The sequence below is a fragment of the Oxyura jamaicensis genome, chromosome 2 (genome assembly GCF_011077185.1).
Source record: "Oxyura jamaicensis isolate SHBP4307 breed ruddy duck chromosome 2, BPBGC_Ojam_1.0, whole genome shotgun sequence".
Classification (NCBI taxonomy): Eukaryota; Metazoa; Chordata; class Aves; order Anseriformes; family Anatidae; genus Oxyura; species Oxyura jamaicensis.
In genome coordinates, this window is record NC_048894.1 from 146,907,937 (window position 1) to 146,930,828 (window position 22,892).

At 41.7% G+C, this 22,892-nt stretch overlaps 1 protein-coding gene across 1 annotated transcript in view; it reads left to right on the forward strand.

Moving 5' to 3' along the window:
• The window catches only part of FER1L6 (fer-1 like family member 6), a 73,486-nt gene that overhangs the window by 23,281 nt on the left and 27,313 nt on the right, over positions 1-22,892 (forward strand). The window contains exons 11-23 of the mRNA XM_035319179.1: positions 359-708; positions 3,810-3,918; positions 5,690-5,870; positions 9,308-9,428; positions 10,008-10,108; positions 10,782-10,872; positions 12,140-12,256; positions 13,338-13,490; positions 14,834-15,020; positions 15,526-15,650; positions 17,585-17,719; positions 18,188-18,337; positions 22,284-22,394. Of these exons, the coding sequence (XP_035175070.1) occupies positions 359-708; positions 3,810-3,918; positions 5,690-5,870; positions 9,308-9,428; positions 10,008-10,108; positions 10,782-10,872; positions 12,140-12,256; positions 13,338-13,490; positions 14,834-15,020; positions 15,526-15,650; positions 17,585-17,719; positions 18,188-18,337; positions 22,284-22,394 (1,931 nt within the window). The remainder of the gene's footprint in view (positions 1-358; positions 709-3,809; positions 3,919-5,689; positions 5,871-9,307; positions 9,429-10,007; positions 10,109-10,781; positions 10,873-12,139; positions 12,257-13,337; positions 13,491-14,833; positions 15,021-15,525; positions 15,651-17,584; positions 17,720-18,187; positions 18,338-22,283; positions 22,395-22,892) is intronic.

Below are 22,892 nucleotides of genomic sequence, written 5' to 3' on the forward strand. Positions count from 1 at the left end.
GGCAAGGCGAGAAAGCCTTTCCCACTGTGTCCCAGTCTTCAGCCTGTGGAAGCAAGCTTTTTTTTTTTTTTTTTTTTTTTTTTTTTTTTTTTTACAATAGGCTCCATGCACAAAGCACATGTAGTATGAATAGCTTCTGAGAAAGAGCTTCAGGTTGGCAGAGTACCTGGCTGTGTATTGATAGAGGCTCCTTGGCACCTAAGAACTGCCCTGAAAAATAGTGAATTGGTCTCCACTGGTATAGAAATGAGTCCAGGTTTGGCTTTTGGTGCACAAGAGGCAAGCTTTCTTTGAGCAGACTGTCAGGAGAGTATGGTAATGCCAAATGGAAATACCATAAAATGTGTTTTATCTTCAGGGTTCTTGCCTACCTTTGGGCCTGCCTGGATCAATCTCTATGGCTCAGCCAGGAATCACAGCCTCATGGATGACCACCAGGAGCTTAACGAAGGTTTTGGAGAAGGGGCCTCCTTCAGGGGACGTCTCTTCATAGAGATTGCTGTGGAGATACTTTCAGGAGGAGCCCGTGAGTCAAAGTTTTCAAGGGTTATCAAGGATATCAAATTGCCGTCTAAAGATAAAGACTCCAAAGCATCCAAAGGAAAAGACAAAACTGACAAAGCAGGAGAGGATGGAAAGTCAGCTTATCCTTCAGATAAGACAAATTCAACTGAAGTGGAAGTCGAGCCATTTGATGTGCCTTCAGAGGTCAGTATGATATTAAGAGACTGATTAACATGTGTCCCTGTACCTCTGAGGATGACTCTGACTTGTGTATTTGGCTTCAGGTCATGCAATACTGCTTTTATGTCTTAGTTCCATAGTCTTGGCATCTTCCCATAATCATGCAACACATTAATATTAGCATTAAAAAAGCATTAATATAAAATAAAGCATTAATATGTATCTATAACTGATAGGAAGTATCGCTTAGGACTCGGTTTCCATAAAACTTATTTCTGCCCTATTACCCTTTCCGCAATAGCTGCATCCATGTGTTCCTACTACAACCTTACCAGGATGTAATACCTGCTAAATGGTAGAGAGCCAAGGGAATAGATCGTAATAATTAAGTCTGATTTCCTGCACTCATTTGAGAAAATTGGTAGCTGTCGATCGAAGTCAGTAGGGAAACACTGATGTAAAATTTCTGCAAGTGCAGAGACATTCAAGTGCAGCCTAGATGGCTGTGTCTAACTTTCTTCCTTTAGTCCTGCATTGTCAGTGCAGCTGTAGATTGGCTTAGCCTCAACTGAAGTTAACTGATGTAAATATACTACCTTCATTTGCTGTACAGATTTGCATCCTTGGAGCATCTGTGCTATGATGCTTTGAGGAAGTTGTGCAGTTGTGGCAAGACGTGGGCTCAGATGCTGGACCAGTCTCTCATTCCTTGCTCCATCACATCACAGTCTGGGAGTAACAGTATATGGTTACATACAAAAGCTCTATTTTTTACCCAATAATTGGAAGAAAAAATATTTTTTAACCAGTTTTCTTCCCCCTTCAGTATGCCACTGATCAAAATTTTGGCTTTTGTATTGGGAGTCTCACCTTAGTGCCTAAGGTAATTGTGTCCTTGAGTAGATCTTATTCTTGGTCTTTTGACTCCATCTCTACAAGTAAATTAGACATGAGAAATGGCTCTCTGGTCTTGAGGTCTAGCCTTGACAAGTGCTTTTTCTTAGAATGTGCCCCATCATTGCCTGCATGAGGGCTAGCTGGTACAGGTCAAGGAGTGCGTTAGTAGAGAAATGGTATGGGTAATTGCAAGCCAGTGTGCAAGCCTGCGCCCTGGTCTTGCTTTATATACTTACATAGCTGTAAATTGCCTTTGTCCCTCAGGTCTTCTTTGAAGATTGTAATAGACGTGACATGAAAAGAAATTTATTTTCATATAGATTTTCCTTTATATAGAGGAGATCCATTTTTATGAAGTCTTCAGACAATATGGTTTTAGGTGCTAGCTACTCCAGGTAGGGGAACAAACCCTGCTGAAACACCAATAAATATTAGTAACAGTAATAAGGATTTATTTCTGGTAACTTTGCCTCAGTTTCAAATACAGAATGTGTAAAAGGCAACAACATAATGCAATGCTGCTTGATATTCTTTTGTTTTTGATATTCAGCAATATTTCATGCTACAGTAGACACAATAATTGTATTACGACTCTGAAAAGAAAAGCAGGAACGGGAGCCATTACAAATAAGGCAAAAAATGTTGCATAGTGCCTCTGAGACAACAGAGGCAAATTACCTGGCCCCAGAGCTCAACTTTATTGACTGAGTCCAACAGCAAAAAGATACTAAACATTTGTAATTTGCTTTCTTTATAATGGGTGGTAGATGTGTTGGTCATAAGCTCTGAGCCTCAGCTTTACTAGGCACACCATGCTCTGGGTTCATGCTGAAAATAATCAAGGTGCAGAGAAGCTAACGTTGCTCTGGAGCTGCGGTCTGCTTGTGGTGTTAACTTTGATTTGAGATGCTGCTAATCCTTTTGGTGAAGACCTATGCTCCTTTGCTGTGTATAGCAAAGGTTTTTTTTTTTTTTTTTTTTTTTTATTCAAAATGAAGAGGTCATGGGCTATGTCAAAAGCAGTTTCTGCTTTGCAAAAGTCAGGGAAACAAATATTCATGAACAGCTGATGTTTTATTCATTGCCTCACTGTTGCAAAAGACACTAGTTCTGATCTTGCCTAATGGGCTTCAGGAGACTGGTATTCATGCTGTGAAATCAGTAGTATTTGCATCAGGTAGATTGTGGCAGTCAGGATATGAATTTGAGGAGAACTCAAATGAAAAAAATCAGTTCATGTGAACTTAGTCTTGTCTTGGAACTAATAGCTTGTTTTGTTAATAACCTGAGAGCACTGGAGGTCTCAGCTAGCTTTCCTTGGATGGGTCTCCAATAGGTTTATAAAGAGCCAAACTGAGCCTCAAAACTCCACAAAAGGTCATTACCCTTTTCAGGGTGTGCTTCTGTGTTGAGACTGTTTGGTTCCTGTGCTTCCACATTCTGTGAAAAGCTGCAGACGGCTACCAGTCTCTGTGCTGTGATGCCAGGGAAGGTAAACAGCAAAGAACTACTCCCCACACATGGAGAGCCCACCTTTGTGCTTGGGGCTTAAAGCACAGAATAATAATAATAAAAAAAATCAATGGCTGCTTGGTTTCAGTAGGTTTTTGCACGGGGCTGGCATCTAATAAAATGTGGATGCCAGAAATCTTTGAGTCTTACTAGTTTCACTGAGCATCCTCGAGCAAGGTCAATGTCTTGATAGTACAAACTCAAGGTTACAGTCGTCCCTGGGGAAGCAGAGCTGGACAAGCACTCCTCTGCCTGGAGGCATTAGCTTGGTAGCATTTACTATCACTATGCAAATGAATATTTCTACACCTACTGCAAAATAACTTATCTCAGGATGGTGACATGTCGTTGCTGTTGCTCCCAAAGAGAGCCCTTGAACTGTTGGAGATTGAATGATGGTATAGAACATGTGGACATAATGAAACCATTTAATAGGGACTACTGGTGAGGCGGAGTATGAAGTGAGAGGTAATGACTTTCATGCGACCATCTGATGTAGCTGTACGCTATAGATAAGACCAAAGTCTTACAGATTTTTTTTTTGTTGTTGTTAGAGTGATATTACTTCTCCCTACATATTGTCTCACTGAGCACCTCAGACTGATAGATACACAACAATAACACAGCTGCTAGAGACTTGTAAAGGCTCTCTGCTATAAAAAAGAGTAGAAGATAAAATAAATGTCATTTTTTTCTGCCTCTTTCTTCTCCAATAGATCTATGAAGAGAAAATGGAGGATTTCCTCCTCTTTGGGACATTTTTTGAAGCCACAATGATTGATAGGAAGGTTGGGGACAAGCCAATAACCTTTGAGGTTTCTGTTGGTAAGTGTGTTAAGCTCATCTCCAAAGCAGAGAGGAGGTCTTGACTGCAAGTGGGCACTATATGCTATTGACAGCTCTGTCTCAGGGTTCAGGCATCATCTTCAGAGCAGGGATTACAGGTTTGTATTAAACTCTGATCATCATTTCCCTGGGTAGCATCATGCTTATTCCAGTCACTTAGCTGTCTCTACTCCCAAGTGCTCTGTGTTAATAGAAATCCTCTCACTCAATACACAGCAATTCACCCAATATTTAGCCTCCAAATCTCCTGGGAGATCCAAATGAAAAAGTTTATCTCAGCATGGTGCTCATTCTGCAGTGCTCATTGCAACTTCTCCCTGGCTGTGATGGAGCCTCTTTGCAGGGAGGATCTGTGTGGACCCTCTTGGCCAAACCTGCTGAACTTACATGTGGGTTTGTGAGTGTGGCACAGGGGTTATTGTATAGCCAAGCCTCAAAATGAATGCACCAGCTCGCCTTGTGAGATCCTCCCGATAAATCCTGTTCTCTTTCTGGGTAAAACAGGGCAGTACCACATGAGCAGTATCCTCATGTTGAAGCTGAATTTTCCCCAGGAGCAGACTAAAGAAAAAAATAAGACATTTTCATGAATGTTGACTGGGTATTTTCAAACCAGAAGAAATTTCCCTTGAGAGGGAAGCCAGAAATGGTCTTATTTCCCTTACAGGGGTATGCTTATCTCTGTGTTAGAGTCCAAAGTCAGAGTAACACCCTGACACTTGCCATCTTAGTGCTTACATAAATTGGTACACTCAATTGTAAGGGTATATGTGCAGGGTGAGTTACTCTGACAAACAGAGAAATCAATGAGTGGTATTGATTCATGCTGAAACTTGAGCAGGAAGCAGAGCTAGGAATAACAAGAAGCTCATGTACATAATTGGGCAATAAATGATATTGAGTCTTGTTGGAATTAATACAAAAGATGAGTATGGCTCTGAACTCTGAACCTGAACATCTGACAGTTATCTGTGCAGTTGAAATTCAGATCCAAATTTGGCAAATATCCATTATTTACATGATTTCCTAATATCCAGATCATGATGTTGTATGGGGTGACTCAGCACACCCCTCTCCTGCACTGAATGTTTTCTTCCTGTCTCCTATAAAATCTGTAATTACCACTCTGATGGATGCACCTCTTCCCCAGTGCTGTTAACTGCCCTTTAAGGCAAAATCATATCAGAGAAGCTGGCTGTATTGTTAGCAGAGTTGTGTGGCATCAGGCATGAAGTTGGGGCCTCCAAGTATTGTTATTGCTGAAGGTCCCTCTGCAACCATACTTTGCAAGATTTTCTTGGCTGAAAATGAGCTTTAGCACTTCTGAGATCAGACTTTGGGATGATAATCCACATGCTGTAAAGAAGACATACAGTTGCTATTTAAATCAAACACACACAGAAGCTCCCAGGTCTAGAAATATCAGCAACAGTACTGGTTTTGCTTCTGAATTTCTTTATCAAAAGCAGAAGTTCCTTTTGTTTTCCTAGGGGCCAGCAAACAGAAGATCACACCACTCTGTGATACCCTAGGTACCTATTAGGTAGGGCTCTGCTCACAGAAAGCCCTGTCCTGGAGTCTGAAAAGACATTGTGATAGACTTTAATTATTAGGACCTTTATATGCTGGGGAATGGCCAGAACAACTAATGAACATGGGGGGACAAAGAATTTTCGCCTCTTTTTAAAACCTCATCCCAATTTACCACCTCTGAGGTAGCCACTCTTCCCTTGTAATCCTGTGTCTGTAGGTAACTTTGGTAGAGTTACTGATGGAGTGTCAGTGGGAGCTGGAGGGAAAAAGAAGACACGTGGTGGAGAAGTGGAAGAAAGTCTGCTACATGAGAAGGAGGATGAAATTTCTCATGACCTTGGAGTACCCTTGATATCCACCACACACCCTGAGAAGCCACTAATCACAGGTGGGAACAGGTGAGGATCTATGTTTTAAAGCCTCATCAAGCACAATTCTGGTTACTGTTTTATAATCCTGTGGGACTCATTAATTAACCCTGGCAGCATTAAACTAATTGTGTGGATTTAAGGCTTTCAAAAGAGGATGTTGTGCATCTTCTACCACATCTTTCACAACAGTAAATTTTCCAGGCTCCACTGAAGTGGATGGGCTACATGACATTTTTCACTGTCTTCTGATCTTGGCTTCATGGGCTCTTGGACTTCTTGTTCTGATGTTTTTAAAAGGGCTGTGTTATGCTGATTATCATTTGGAAAGCTGTACGAAAGAGTACAACTCCTTCAGTGCTGTCCCTGGCTGAGGGTCCTATACCCTGATCACAAGTAGCATCGATCCAATGATCAGCTCCAGAAGCAGAACAACACATCAAAATATTGACATCTGGTCAAGAAAGAGACAGTTTCCCTGAACAGTTTCCAGAGCTGATAATTATAGATGTAGACTTAAATAGCAAGTAGTAACAAAACTAGGAGGAAACAGTCCTCTTAAGATAAAGCAAAGGACGGAGCAATGAATGAATACATGCAGAAGACTTCTAAATGGCCTTGTTTATAAATAGAAGTGTAAAGGGTTAATTCATTTCAAAGATACCAATAAAAAGAAATCTTTTCTTTGTTGCTTTGTTAGGTAGAACAATCCCTAATATAGCCAAGTGCCAAGACTAGATGGTATCTCTTTCTGTAGAAGGCCAGGCACACATATAAGGGCCAGGTGGGAAATTGGAGCCTGGATCAGGTTGGTTTCTGGGCCTTCCTAAAGCTGAGAAGTACTTTCATCCTTTCCTGCAATTGGTGGTTCAGCCAGATTAAATAAGAGACAGTGAAACAAAACAAAAATGAAAATACCATGGCAGATTTCTTTTTTCTATAGCTAATAAATAAATAAAAGGGGAAAAACAATGTTTATCAGAAAGATAGTTGCCTCTCCTTGTTAACAGGATTGCATATTTGGGTACATGCTGGGTTATCCTCCATGAGAGACTTTGAGATTTTTAGTTTTTCCCTTAACAAAAATTCAGATTTCAAGAACTGTTGTAAAAGAATGAATCATTCTTCAAATCTGATGTTTGCTTCTCGACTCTCTCCAATATTAGACAAGTTTGCTCTTATTATGGGTCCCTGTTCCTTGAATTTATGTAAAATGCTGCCTTTTTTTTTTTTTTTTTTTTTTTTTTTTCCCCTCCTGTGCTATCTAAAACAGTTTGGCCAGCCACAGATACCAAATAGTGACTTTATGACTGTCACCTCATATTGGAATCTTATCAGTCTCATTGCTGGTTATTTTCTGTATTAATTAGTACTTAATGGGATAGCAATATTTTAAATAAACTCTGTGTTTTTGAATCATAAATGAACAGCAGAAAACAATAACAGGAGTCCATTTTGGAGATTAAACCACTAACTAATTAAAAGAGCAGGCAGAACAATGAGACCGCTAATATAGACACCGTGAAATTGCCAGGAATTTTCCACATTTATATCAAAATATATGACATGGATAAGCTAAAATGGAAAAAGCGGTTCCCCCAAATTCTCATAGAACAAGTAATAAACTTCAGAGCTCAATCTTCCATTTGAGTTATTTCATGGCCATATAATTTTCTTAGTAAATCCCATGAAAGAACTCATGAGCTCTGTGAATTTCAGGTCAAGAAGTTCTGGCACTGAGAGATAGTTGAATTGTTCTTCCCTCTTACGAAAGCACCAAATTTTTGACTGTCCAAGACCTGTAGAGCTCTGCTGCTCACTGAATTTGATGTGTAATGCACAACTTGATGTTATTGAGGAGCAAATATATTGGAAATTCTGTTTGTCCTTTGATATTCCATAGGACAGTCAAATGAATGATCTTCATCTATTTTTGAACAGAAAAACTCTTATTAAAACCTATTAGGGTGTACAAGAACTCGGTAGTGGGGGGCTGCAGGGGTGGTCTCTGTGAGCAGAGCCCAGCAGCTGCCCCATGTCAGATCAGAGCCAGCTCCAGCTGCTCCAAAAGGGGCACACTCCTGGCCAGAGCCAAGCCAGTAAGTGATGCTGTTTGCACCTCTATGAGAGCAGATTTAAAAAATGGAAAAAAAACTGCTGCACAACAGCAGCTGGTAAAGTGAGGAGTGAGAAGCAGCCCTGCAGACTCCAAGGTCAGTGCAGAAGGAGGGCAGGAGGTGCTCCAGGCACTGGACCTGAAGAACCAAAGCCTCTCCCAGAGGAGAGGAAATGGAAAATGCAACCATTTTTCCTTCAAGTTGTGGGACACTATGAAGAGTAGGATGCTCAAGAACTTTTATTATCTTTATTATCTGGAGAATCAATTTCAGTGGAGAAATACCGAACAGTCATAAGATGAGTACACACCAGAAAAGAGCTCTTTGGTACAGCCTCTGCTCAGCTGCAGAGCATGTAGTGGTGGCATTGGGTTGGAGCCATTCCCAGAAGAATATAAAGCAGTTCATAGAGCTTGGTTTCCATTAAAATGCTTTCCACTTTCCCACTGTTATTAACTAAAACGATGAGGCTTCTAGTGTTAAATCCAGTAAGGCTCAGTGTGGTGTATCATGTAGTACTATATAAAAGGAGGACATCAGGTGCTCATCAGGTACATGCTTTTGGTGTTGTGGCTGCCACAACTCTAATGAAAACACCAGGCTCTGTGCCAAGTGTGCATTAAAGTTTGCAGAGCTTCTGGTTGTGCTAGTGTCTTCCTCACTTTTTCAGTACAAGACCCTCTTTTATGTAAACATCAGAAGAAAGTAGCTCTGCAGAAAAAGTCAATATGACAACTTGGCCCTGAGATAGAAAGTGGGAAATGAGAGAGCAGCAGATGCATTGTATTGCTGAGTTGTTATGAGTTAGGTATCACTTTTACTAAGCAGGGTCCTGCAGATCAGCTTCTGCCAAGACATGTCAATGTCCACTAGCCATTGTTTTCAAAAAAAGTGTCCCATGAAATCAAAGTGTCAGTGAGACTCTGCCAAACCTGTCCTGCCATGCAGTGCACAGAGCCATTGCTCTTAAAGACATGATCAGATTTTAATCTTTGCTCATTTTTCTGCTCTATGTTTTACTCCTACTGCTTACCATCATTAACACAGTATTTCAGAGCTTCTCTGTGTGCCTCTTTGTGTGGCTTTTCTCCTACCCTGAAAAACATTGGAATTAGATCCACTGACTTCAAGACTTTTATTTTCAGGGTTCTCATAGAAAGCATGTGATCTTGTAAGTAAGCGATGCTTCTGTTTTTTCTTACCATGTATTTACTGGATAGCACATATGAACACATCCTGTGGTCTTAGGTTTCTGTACTGTGAGAGAGCACCAAACACCTTTTCTTTCCATCGCCTCCCCCTGAACTCCTTTCTTACTTTTACAGTCTGCTCTGCACTTTGTTTTCCTAGGAACTATCAGTACCTGCCGTATGATGAGAGGAAGCCCTGCATCTGTGTCAAGAGCTACTGGGGCAACCAGACCTTTCGCTTGTACTCCTCCAACACTCTTGAGAAAATGGCAGACCACCTGGTAAGTGGCAACCATACTCCCAGGCTCAGGCATTCAGCAGATCATGGCAGTGAGAGGTAAGGTTCCCCAGAACAGGTCCCCACAATTTCCTCCAGCTCTATTTCTTGCCATTCAGCCCTTTATCTTAGCTAGTGAGGACAGACTCCAGTTCTCGATGGTGACTGTAGGTGTTGGGCTAGGCCTTCTGTGTGCCCACTGAGGTTTGAGAAGTTAACTCCAGCAGCTTGCTAAATGTAAGCAGCAGGGCTGCAAAAAGAACCAAAGAGAATTATATAGTTTTTCCTCCCAGCTAGGGGAGAATGTTTCCTTTGACTGGTCTTCACCGAACTGACGAAACAAAGCAGCTCCAAGCAATAGAAATGTGTTGGAGAGACTGGGGAAAGGTCAAAACAAATCATGTCACTGGAGACCTCTCTGTGCACATCAAGCTTAGTGGTACATCAAAGGTCCTGTTTTGTCATGTAGCAAACTCACCTGCCTCATTCTTGCTAGTCATATGGTGAATAATGGCATTACAGCACCGGCAGTATGACAAAGCACCCTTCTTTGCATAACAGCTTTTTCATGTGTTTTTCTTAGGAGGAATCATTAGAGCAAGTAAAGGATTTGATCAAGGTTTCAGAAATTGAATCTGAGGAGAAAATGAGAACGACCCTAAGTGATTTTATCAATCAGAGCAGGTAACTACATTTACTAAAGGAATACAGAAAATCAACTTTATATGTTGGCCACAAATTCAAGACTAGACAAGGAAACTGGTGATAAAATTAATAATAAAAAGTACAGTAAACTTACTGGGATATATATATTTATTTTGCTATAAAAACAAGGGCCTTCCCAAATTGCAGTTTCTATTTACACAAAGAAAATATTTTATTGCTACTGTCAACATTCAATGTTGACAGGAGACTACTGCCAATCATTTCCACATTGTTTTGGCTTTCTGGACTCTAAGAATAGAACATATGTGGAAATAAATAGGATTTAATACAGTGTGTGATAGTCATACTGTAGAAATATGCAAAGCTAACATAAAGCAAAGGATTCCACATGCTGGGATAAATGCTCCAATGGGCTCTATGTCAGACAACATGATTTGGCTCAAAATAGATATGAACCCTAACTTATTAATCCTGTTTTTGTGAAGTATGGTGCAGAGATTCTGGACTCTTCTTTGACTCCTCTAGGTGCTCGTATTTATTTTAGACAGAAAATTTCAGTCTCTCTGTTTTCTGGCTCATGTACTGCAGGAGGCAGGGAGCATTTAATTTCAATATATTTTAGCAACTCGCATAAAAAACAAACCATACCAACAAACACAGATTCAAAAAAACTGTTATTGTTTTGTCCTAGGGCTTTCATTACCCTTGCTGAAAAGAAGCCTAAAGGGTTGAACTACACTACTTTGGACAAAAAAAGACTCCTGCTGTTCAGGCAAGAGCTGGTATGTGTATTTTTTCTTTAAGCATTGATGCAATGATCTTAACTGAAAGCACACGGGTTGTATACGTATTAATTTATATTTGATTTCAACCACAGTGGCATGCTTTATAATTAATATGAATATAATATCCATGAGCACTTTTTTTTTTTTGATAAAGCCTGCTGTGCTTAATGAAGAGTTGTAATATATCCTGAAATCATTCAGAACATACTGCTTTTAAATAAAAATAAGACATTATAATAATGAGCTGATTTTTCTTTTCCATGCATCTTAAAATGTGATGATGCTGAGTATTGTAGAATAATACCCAGTTAACATTGCTGTTCAGTAGAATAATACACAATTAACATTGCAATTTAATTATTGTGGTGGGGTTGAACTTCAACACTAGTAGAGTCTGGCATTTCATATTCCTGGACACCGGGAAGCAGACACCAGAATCAGTGTGGTCTCATGTATTCTAGTTTGTGTTTATTCTTCATTTCTGCATTTTAAAGTTTCCTTTACATTTACCCTCCCTCAAGTGCTAGAGGGATGTTAGTATAAGAGAGCATCTGGATTAGGCTGAACAGAGCACAAGAATCACTTGCACTGTTTTTTTTTTTTTTTTTTTTTTTTTTAAGATTGTCTGTCTATTATCTATGAGGAGGTGTTTATGACCACCTTTTGGCAAAGTAGATATATATAAAATAGGCCAGATGAGTCACTCCTTAAAAACATTTTTTTCTTCCTATTGTATATAAAGCAAGCTTTGAAATCCTACATTGCTGGGGTTTAAAAGTAGACAGGAGACCTGTTTCCAGTGAGGAAAGCCAGGATAGAGGATGCACCATAGGATTCAGTTGGGTTTAAGCACCTAACTCCTCAGTGAGGCCTTATTTACCTCCTCACAGGAAGCAGTGAGAAACAAATAAAAAAGGGTGCAGCTTATCAAAATGTTTGTTAGCTTTATTTATGGTTTGTAGCACAGAATTAGGTGGTGCCTTCTTTCAGGACCAAAGCATTATATTTCTAGGTGGCAAGCATGTGTTTCCTGGGACTTCCATACATACAGTGCACATACAGATAGAGAGAAGGTGGGGTACATTCACAATTCTGTTTTTCAGCTCAAAAGAGTTAATCTCATTTTGTTGTTTCTCCCTCTCTCTCTCTCTCTCTTTTTTTTTTTTTTTTTTTTTATCTTGCATCTAAGACTCTTTCTGTCTTCTGTGTCCAGTTCAAACTACTTGATAATGCATACAAATTACGTTATCTTTCCTGATTGCAGGAAGCATTGTCCAATGATGCCAAGGGAATTGTTCAGCAGCAGAAAAAGATGTCACTGGATGAAATGATACGTGAGACTCAGATATTTATAGATAAAATTCGATTCTTGGTTGATGAGGTAATCCATACAGAAATTCAGATAAATTCACAATTTGATTTTCATAATGCAGTGTGAATAATACGTCCTGACTTCATTATCCAGAGTTCTCCTTTGGATATCTGGCCCAATTGTTTTTCAATTCATGGGGCTGTTAACACACTAGGGTAGGAAACAGTGGAGTCAGTGGTATGGAGTGGATGTAGTACAGTGTTGGTTGTTGTTTAAAAAAAAAAGTCCTGCCCCAGTGGTTTGGAGACAGCCTGCTTTCTGATCTGAATTCATGTCTTGCTTGTATGGGCATAGTGATTTGGACTAGTATGAGCTCAGGGATCTCTTTATTATACTTGGCTGTGCAGACACTGTTTAGACATACTATTAAGTCTGAGAATAACAGAAGAACAACTGTATTTGGTCAGGCCAAAATCCAGCCAGTCAAGTGTTCTCTTTCTGCAAACTGTCTGTGCTAGCAAGCCAAACAGGGCTATGGATATTCCTGGGCTCAGGGAATGAGTGCCACAGACTGGCATGGTTTGCATCTTACAGCCAAACTGTCTTCCTTCCCAAAACCTAGTGCTTTCTGGACTCCTAGTGCCTCCTGAGAACAGTCTCTGGGCTGTTCTTTGTTTTGAACCATGCTTAGGTTTTGCTTGGGGAAATGCTCTTCAGGGCAGGGCAGGGCTCCATGGAGTATCATCACAAGCAGAATAGATGATGGGATACCAGTGCTTAAGCTTGGCCCTGGTCCTTTTTGTTTTTCTTGTAAAGGTGAAGTTGATAACATTTCCATGGTGGGTACTTTCAGCTTACACGGTTCGTGGGTAAGTGGCTTCCTGAGACGGTCATACCTGGATTTGTAGTTGTAATGATCTGCAGAATGGGCACTCCTTAATCACCACACAAAGCTCTTTACTTTCAGCTGTGCTTGGGAATGAGAGTTTGGATTGCAAAGCATGAAAGCCTCTTTTATTCAGGGTATATATCTGCCACTTCACAAGAGAGGTGGGGACTCAGCTCTTGGCCGGCTGTTTTAACAAAAAAGATAGGGTGGTGGCTTACAGAAAGAATCCAGCTTTAGTTCGGTATTCCTTGTTGTTTAAAGCCACAGAATACAGTGCCTGATGTGTTCATCTGGATGCTCAGCAACAACAAGAGGGTTGCATATGCAAGAGTCCCGGCAAAACACATACTCTATTCCCCAGAGGAAGAACAGAGAGGCAAGGACTGTGGGAAGATTAAAACCCATTTCCTGAAAGTAAGTTTGGGGCATTCTGTGAACACAGGTAATGACTGAGGAGCCCTTGGTATTCAAATTTCACATAGGGATTGTATTTTACAAGTTTATCTTTGTAATGTACTAACAATGTGTACATGTTTATATATGCCATCTGGTAATACTTACTTCTCCTATTTATGCTTGTCCTTCTTGAAGTACTGTATTATTGCCAGGCTTTTGGTGTCTGAGTGATTCATTCCTCTACTACTTGTTAGAGCAAGTTTATAGCATTGTTTATCTATAGCTATATAACTAAACAGATAGCAGAGGTGCAGCCTCTTTGCTGGCAAGGACGTCAGAATGCAGCACATGGAAGACTGGGAGGAGACTGGTAAGAGCTCAGCATGCATGCAACTCAGATAGCAAAGGAACCTAGATATTCAGAGCTAACATAGCAACTGATTATGTTTGCTGTTTATAGTGTGCCTAGGTTTATGCAATATTTATCTAAAATATTGTTCTGGGGTTATTCATCTTGAAGGAACATCTTAGTGAATATAATATGCCTGCAAAGGCAGAGTGACCAGCAGTGGAATATTACACAGTGGAATTGTTACTGTGGCCAGAAAGAAAAGTCTGAACACACCAGGCAATAGCAATGTTGTTTAATGGCTTTGTAGTGGTTTTTCACCTGGAGCGGCTGGGAGCACTCCCATAAAGCACAGCTAAAGAGCGGACAGAAATATCTGAGCTTCTGATAGTTGCCATAGGTATTTGTTAAGCACGGTGCTATCTGCCTGCATAAACAAACCAACAAAACAAACATAATTCATCCTGCAGCCCCTACAATATCAAGAATTACATAATGAACAGGTATTACTAAACACTGAACTAAGTGGAACTAGATGTAGTGGGAGAGGAGAGTAAGGAAAGATTAGTATTGTTTGTCAAGACCAGTAACATTTTATACTGGAATATGTTTTCTGACCTACCTAATGAGGTAATATTTTAGGAGTGCATGGGATTAGCTACTGGAGAACAGCAAAACTGCATGAAATGTGAAGTGGGATGAAGTCTGGGAAAAGTAGGGTATCAGCTAACACTGGTATGCTTACAGCTATCAGCCAGTCCACACAAACAGACAAACAGTAGCCACTAAGCCATTTATGCAGACTTTCAACCAACTACTTGTCTCCTCCCTAAGAATCACAGAATTTTATTGTGCTGAATGGGTCTCAGGGCCACTCACTGTGGAGATATTGGTATAACAATTCTGCGAATGCTCCTTTATTTTTGTAGTCTTCTCTGCCTTCATAGGACTCAGCATCCAGCCACCCCCCTTTCTAGAGCTTGTTGTTAATGTGTGGATTTTTTTTCTTCAGCTACCAGGCAAGCGCCCATTGGGTTGGACTGTGCAGGCAAAGGTGGACATCTATCTATGGCTTGGACCTGCCAGCTATGCCCGCAGCATTATGGAGAATTTGCCTGTAGGGTATGAAACTGAAATACCATCCAACAGCAGCTCAGAGCACAGCATGGTGCCCTCACCTGCCTGCCTGTGGTATAAAAGTAAGGCACTGTTTCTTCTCCATATTAGCCATGTAAGAGGACTTTTAAGAGCCAGGTAGATCAAAAACTCTAATTCAGAGGGTTGCAAGACCTCTGTTTAAAGTAGTTGCTCTAAGATAATCACAACTCAGCAAATTCTGTTTAGAAAAAACTCGTTTTGTTGTCAAGTCCTCAGTCCCGCTGCTGCCACTTTGCAGGTGTCAGTGACAGGAAGCACTTGTTTTCTTACACTTTCTCTTCCCTGTGCCACGGGTCTGTCTCCTTGTGATGAGGAGAGAAAAACTGCCAGTTAGCAACCTTGAAGTAAAGACATCGATTTTAAGTGAATCCAGAAATCTTACACAAACTTCTGAGTGTTTCAGGTGTTCTGTTAGTGAGACAGCACTAGCAACAGTTCCCTTTGTCAGATCTCAGTTGGATGGCAGGTGGTGGATCTTCCCCTCCTGCCTATGTGCTGCAGCATTTCTGTGAGGCTGACATTACTGTTTTCTTTGCAATGATGTAGCCATGCACCTCTTCCAGCTGAGAGCCCACATGTATCAGGCAAGGGGGCTCATTGCAGCTGACAGCACTGGACTTTCCGATCCTTTTGCAAAAGTTACTTTCACATCATACTGCCAGACCACAAAGGTAAGTTGCAAAATCCCTTGCAGTAAATGGAAACACAGTTTGGTTGGTTGTTTTTTGTTGAATTAAGCCATGAAAAGGAAAAATATTATTTTTGCATGGAGCTGCCTAGCACAAAAAGCTGGCCATCTCCTGTTAAAAGGCAACTCTTGACAGTCCACTGCAAGCAAAGCAAAAGTGTTGGTGTAGCCCACTACTCAACATGAGGTGCAATACTTGTTTATTCTAGTTCTTTCAGACATTAGATTATCTGGGGCTTCTGGGCCTTTGCAGCAAGTGAACTACCTTTCTCTGCTTCTTTTTCTATGTATTTTCAGTTTGGGCCATTTTCATTGCTTGGTGTGAGGATGAATCCCACAGTACTCTTTTCTTATAGGCTGAGTGCAATGACTGAGCAAAGAGTGAAGACCACCTTTATATGGCTTCTGTAGCCATGTGAGTCAGCACAGCTCTTTGCAGTGACATTCAGTTTACAAGGATCACTTTAGAATGGCAAAGCTGAAATAAGCAGAAAACAGAGGTGTGAGACCTTCTGCATCCCTTTGCACGCTGCAGAAATGTGCCCATAGGAAGTGGTCCCACATCTTGTGGTGGTTTTACCCATCTGGGCAGCTGAGCTCCACCACAACCGCTCTCTCACTCCCCCTCCTAAAAGGGAAAGGGGGAGAAAATATGATGGAAAGGGAAAAAGGGTTGATATAAGGAAAGGGTGATCACTCAACAATTATCGTCACAGACAAAACAGACTCAGCATAGGGAGATTAATAACATTTGTTACCTATTACTAACAGACTAGAACAGCGAGAAAACAAAAAATCTAAAAACACCTTCCACCCATCCACCCTATTCCACCTCCTCCCCCCAAGTGGAGCAGGGGAGTAGGGAATGGGGGCTGCGGTCAGTCCCTGACACTTTGTCTCCACCACCAGTGGAGAGGAGCCTCATGGCCCCTCTCTGCCCCTGCTCCCCATGGGGTCCCTCCCACGGGATGCCGTCCTTCCCCAACTGAGCCTGCGGGGGCTGCCCACAGGCAGCAGCTCTTCAGGAACTGCTCCCACATGGCTCCATCCCATGGGGTCCATCCCCCAGGAGCAAACTGCTCCAGCACGGGTCCCCCACGGGCAGCAGCTCCCCCCATGCCCCCTGCTCCTGCTCCTGCTCCTCTCCACGGGCTGCAGCTCCGGCCCGGGGCCTGCTCCTGCGGGGGCTCTCCATGGGCCGCAGCCTCCTCCAGGCCACATCCCCCTGCTCCACCGGGGGCTCCTCCACGGGCTGCAGCGTGGAGATCTGCTCCATGGGGGACCCATGGGCTGCAGGGGGACAGCCTGCTCCACCAGGGGCCTCTCCACAGGCCGCAGGGGAACTGCTGCTGCGTGCCTGGAGCACCTCCTGCTGCACTCACCTTGGGGGCTGCAGGGCTGGTTCTCACTATCTCAGCTGCTGTTGTACAGCATATTTATTTTTATTTTTTATTTTTCCATTTCTTAAGTCTGCTCTAACAGAGGCACAAACGTCACTCACTGGCTCAGCTCTGGCCAGCAGCAGGTCCCTTTGGAGCCGGCCAGAGCTAACTTTGATCTGACGTGGGGCAGCTGCTGGGCTCTGCTCACAGAGGCCGCCCCTGCAGCCCATTGCTACCAAAACCTTGCCACATAAACCCAATACACATCTCCCTCTGATATTTTGGGGGGCAAATGGTTGTCTGTGGGCATTGATGGGGACTATATAAAGAAAAAGGAACTTTTACCCATAACTTAAAACTGATTTTCAGAGGTTTTGAGCCTTCTACAGCTATCTTAGTGGGGCTTAGAGTTCTGAAACCTTGGACACAAGCAAAAAACATCATTTGGGATGTCTCCAGCACATCCACACTTCATGATGAAGCACTGCCAATGAAGCAATTTATAGGTTATTAAACATTTCATTTCTCTCACTAGATCATTTCTCAGACGTTGTCCCCCACCTGGAACCAGATGCTGCTCTTCAACGGCATTGTGCTTCATGGGGATGGAAAGGAAATTGCACAGTTCCCCCCAGAAATTGTCATCGAGCTGTATGATGATGATGCAGTGGTAAACTTGAAATCCTTCTTAGAAAAGGCTGTTGCATCTTTCTGTTGTTTAAAGGCAAAGCTGTGTCACTGAGTAGGCGTTAAAGGGAAAATTGCCAAGCAACATGGATAACCTCAATGAATGGAGATCAGTGGTACAACTATTTGCAGTTTAACATCTGAAAAACAGCCCTGAGACTTAACCTTTTGTCTTTGCAAAGCTGTGGCCCTGTTTTGCCCATGTGAATACTGCCCCCAAAGACTGACTTAGAGCAATTGGAAGCATCTTCTCCCCCACCTTCATTGCACACAACTGTAAATATTGTATCTATGTCTGTGGAGGCATGGATTTATCTCTGGTTTTGCATTTTTCTTTGCTGATTACTTCAGGAAAAGGTTTTTTATGTTTTTATTTTTTTTCCACAAATATTCTATCTTTACATCATCTTGGCTTCATATACATTTGACACCTGCGTTCTCCTTTATTTAGGGTAAAGCAGAATATATTGGGTCTACAGTGGCTGCCCCTGTGGTGAGGCTTGCTGACCAAAAATATGAACCACCTAAACTGTCTTACCACCCGGTGTATTGTGGGAATCTTTCTGGAGGAGATCTTCTTGCTGCATTTGAGCTTTTGGAGGTAAACTAGACCTTCTGGACCATTAGTCTTTTACACCACGGGAATTGGTGTGAACTGCAACTGGAGCAGGATCATTCTGCTGTTGTACCTCTTAGTCCTCATGCAGTCTGCATCACTCCTAGTCTATATCCTTCCAGGGGAAGAGGGGACACTGCTGATGTGTAAACAATAGTGAACCTCTCATATGCTCTGTGTGTCATTTACCCTTCATTTGCCCTGCTTTAAATTGGGCTCTGGTTCAAGAAACAATGGTGAAACTACCATCGCCCTTGCAATGACCTACTCTTTGGACTTAAGCAACTTCAAAACTCTCTCAATATTTCTCTGTCTCTTAGAAGAAGGGAGCTGTGAATAACAATAATTGGATAAGGAAAACCCACTTTTTAGCTGCCCATAACATATTAGGAGAAATGTTACACTGGTTTCCCACTATGAGACAAAAGGCAAATTTGACATACCTCTGGGGCTAGCCCAGCAGATGCATGAGTAGAGTGTAAAGTGTCAGGGCTTTCAGGCCCCAGCAGTATTTGCAGAGCCACTATTTACAGGAAACTTCTCTGTGCTAAAAAAACTATGACAATTTATTCTGAAATCAGAATTGGTAAAAATGTGGAGCTGTGTGACACATTTTACAGATATTCCAAGGATAAAATGGTCTTTTAAGCATGATAGGCTAATTATGTTCTTGATGAAACCCTGCAATATGACACCATGGGGACACACAGGGGATGTCATTACAGTGGATACCTAGGGGTAGAGTCTACTGCCTTAGCCATAATTTTCCCTCTTTTTTATTGAAATCTTTGTGAACAAAGGGAATAGTTTATTTTGTTTTGCTGTCTTATGGGACTAGAGAAGGAGCACTACTATTGGGATATATCCAAATATACCCCTAAGACTTCTCCAGAGAGTTGAAAATAATTCTAAGTAAAGACCCTGTAGTTCTGTTCATCTCACATGGCAGATATTAGCAATGTGGACATGAAAGAAATTTTCAGGAAAAAAATGCATATAAACATCTGCAAGGTTTCAAAGCACTTCTGGAGCTGTTGTGCCAGTGGTTCCTTCCAATAACAGGGAATTTGTGAGGGTGGAAGTGAATACCTCTAATCACTAATTCATTCTCTTCTTCCAAGCCCATAACCCTTCCTGTGACAAACCATGCTCAATAACTCTGATCTGCAGGTACCATTTGGTTCAGCTGAAGAAGCCATGTGTGAAAATTGAGCACTCCTTTCTCAAAATGAATGCTATTATGCTTGGTCAGTGCTAGAGAGCTAACCCAGTTCTTATAATGCAGTATCCTGGAATTTAGAAAAATATTAGACTAAAATAATATAGATTAATGGATATTAGAAGTCTTGATATTGCTCAAGGCGGGCTCAAGATTTACTGCCTTTTTTTTTTTTTTTTTAATCAAAAGAGAAAAGTTGTTTTGAAAATATACCTTGTAGGTGCTCTCCTGTGCTTTCATTTAATTGTGTTAGATCATTCTTCACCTCTTGTTCTATGTAGTTTCACTGTGGCCATGAAGCAAAATTCTTGCTGAGTTACAGCAAGCTAATACCACTGAAATTAGTGGAATTTCATGGTGTAATACAGAAACACTCAATTTCACTAGAAGTTGTTAAATCTTGGAAAAGTCCAATACATTGCAAGATATGTGTAACATTTTCCCTGTGTAACATGCTCCAAGTGACCCTGCTTGAGCAGGGGTGTTGGACTAGATGATCTCTGGAGGTCCATTCCAACCTCAATCATTCTGTGATTCCGTGATTCTGTGATATTGGAGAACTGTTCATTTAACTGAAATATTTAAAAAGAACAAAAGAAGATCCATGGATTCTTGATTGATATTGGTATTCACCATATTTAATGGTCTGGTCAGGTTTTGGCATCCTTGAGTGCAGGGGACTGTTTCATCAGTTTAATAAAACTCTTTATGAGTCAATTTTATCCTCAAATGTGAGATCTCTCCAGTCTTCCTCTCCTAAGTTGCATCTTTGGGAAGTAAAGTTTTTCTCATAGCTAGAGGAGCAGTTTAGAAATGATTTTCCAAAGTCACTGTAGCATGCAGATGAACATACTTTTCGTAGTCATCTGTCATCAGTCCCCAAGTCAGATAGCGCAATTAAATCGGGTACCAAGAGAGCCAAATTATATGTGGGGATATGATATCTGGTATGTGATCTGGTTCAGATGGTCTTTGCCTGTTATTCATTTACTTTTATATTACTAGTTGAAGTTCTTTCATAGTACTAGTTAATCTATCATGGGGTACATTTTTGGAGTGTTTAATGTCAATTAATACAGAGGGAGAAAATGTGAAGTGAATATAATTGAATCCAAACAGCTGGCTTTTTAGACAGGCTGGTGTCGTTCACTGAGTTATGTGTTTCTGTTTGGCTTTTTAAACAGCATCACGGAGGTGGCTGATAGAAACCAGATACACTGGGGAACAACAAAACGAGGCCTACATTTCTGGCCTTAAGCTCCAAGAAGTCCGTTCAAAGAATTGCTTCAGATTCTTACTGATAAGGGGCCATCAACATGTTCATGTGAATGATTGCTGTTAATTATGTTGTTGCTAGCATATGCTGCAGGTGCTATGCTAGAAGACATGTTTTCCACCCATCTCCTCATTCACCTACAAAATCCTCGGAACAAATCCCTGCTCCCTAATGCTAATGAAACTCCCACACAGCAGTACACAGCTGTATAGGCAGATGGCCTAGTTAAAAGTAGAAGAGTTCAAGTTTACAGGTCCATTGAGAGCTGTCTCTCAATGCTTCACCTTTCAGCAGTGACAAGTTAGCCCAGGAACGATGAGGCTCTCCAGAAGGTGTGCTTCTTTTTCCCAGAACCGTATGTGCAGTGCACTTTAGGTGCTGTGTTTTGTGAGAAAGCCAAGGAGAGCTCTGCCTGCAGGTTGTTAGTTTACCTGTGAAGCCAATGTTCCTACTGCTGTCTGCTAGCACAGCCTGAGCTTCTGGTAGGAGTGATCATCAGGCCCTGACTTTAACTGCTGTAAATAGAAATTTACTAAATCAGGTCAGGCTTCAGATCTGCCCTGCATGGAATGAGAAGGTCATAAATGTACTGCAGAGAATTGGGAAGGGGTTGGGAAATGAAAGCAGGGAGCTTTCCAACAGAAGGTGAACCAAACCATCAGCAGAGCCTGGAGCGTGGCAAGAGGCGAGGAGCATGGGGAGATGGTGAAGCCTCAGAGCTGTGGTGGAGCATGTTCTGCTCCCACCCACCTGCACGGGGAGCTTGTGTACACCCGAGTAAGCTCCTGAATGTGGGGCAGGCTTATATGCAATCACACACGAAAAACGTAAGTGCCGCTTGCAGCAAGATTTTAGTAGTTGCACAGAGAAGATCCAGCCTTGATGCTGGAGATGTAATTCACAAGTTCTCAAATGCTGACAGCATCCAGTCGAGCAGAACTGCTATTCTCAAATATAATGCAGCTGAAGAGCTCTGGCATGTCTGGCTGGCAAATGTACTATTTAACTCGTGTACTGTCTGTTCATCAGCCTTATTTAACTAGAATCATATGTAGAATTTGTCTGTGAAAGTCTTCTAAGTAGTTTTGTTCAGGATTATTATTAAATAGAATTACCATGCTTTCTGTTCTTCATAAATTAAATTACCATGCTTCAATACGTGTATATCTGTAGGGCAGACTACGTCCTGCTGGGGCAACAGGGACTATTTTTTCAGCAAGGTACATAACCCCAGTCTATTGAACACGCTTCCTGCCAAGTGTATTAGCATCACAGCAGGACAGACCACGGTCCAAGTCACATTACACCTGTCTGCTCTGTAACGTGTTTTGTGAGACTGCATTAAATTGGTGTTCAATACAACATTCACAGATACTTCTGATACAGTTTTTATTCTTCCAAAAACAGTCCTGATCCTTGACTGCTACATTTTTCAGATTCCTGATTCTGATCCAGACAGACTTCCCCCAGTGGATCCACCAGATGTTTCCCAGATCTACCCGGTCCCAGCCAACATCCGTCCTGTTTTAAGCAAGTACAGAGTGGAGGTGAGCTACCTACAGTGTTTCCATTTCCGAATCTCTGCTTCTTTTAATCTGTTACTGGACTATAAGGTTTTAATTATGTGTGATGATAATCTTAAAATTCTAATCCATAGCAATGAAGTAAAAATAACATTTGGATCCCAAAATAGATGTGATAAGCTCAGATCACAGTGATTCTCTAAGGCTGGGCAAGTGAGGCAGTGCTTCCACCTGAGACCAGCAGAGGCTACGTGTCAGTCCTGGCCTGCTGGGAGGGACCGCTCCCATTGCAGAGTGAGGCTGAGGGACCTGCCACCCCTCACCTGTGCTCAGTGCAGCCCAGGAAGATGGCTGCAGGAGATGGAGGCCTTCCCCTTGTAACTGACCTCACTGGAGGTGATGTTCAACATTGGCCATCTCCCAGGCTTTTTCTTTTGGTGTCCCAAATTTCAGCCAACCAATGTCTCCTGCCTGCTAGCAAATCATTGCACTTTCTCTGCCCACTTTGTGCAACTGATGTTT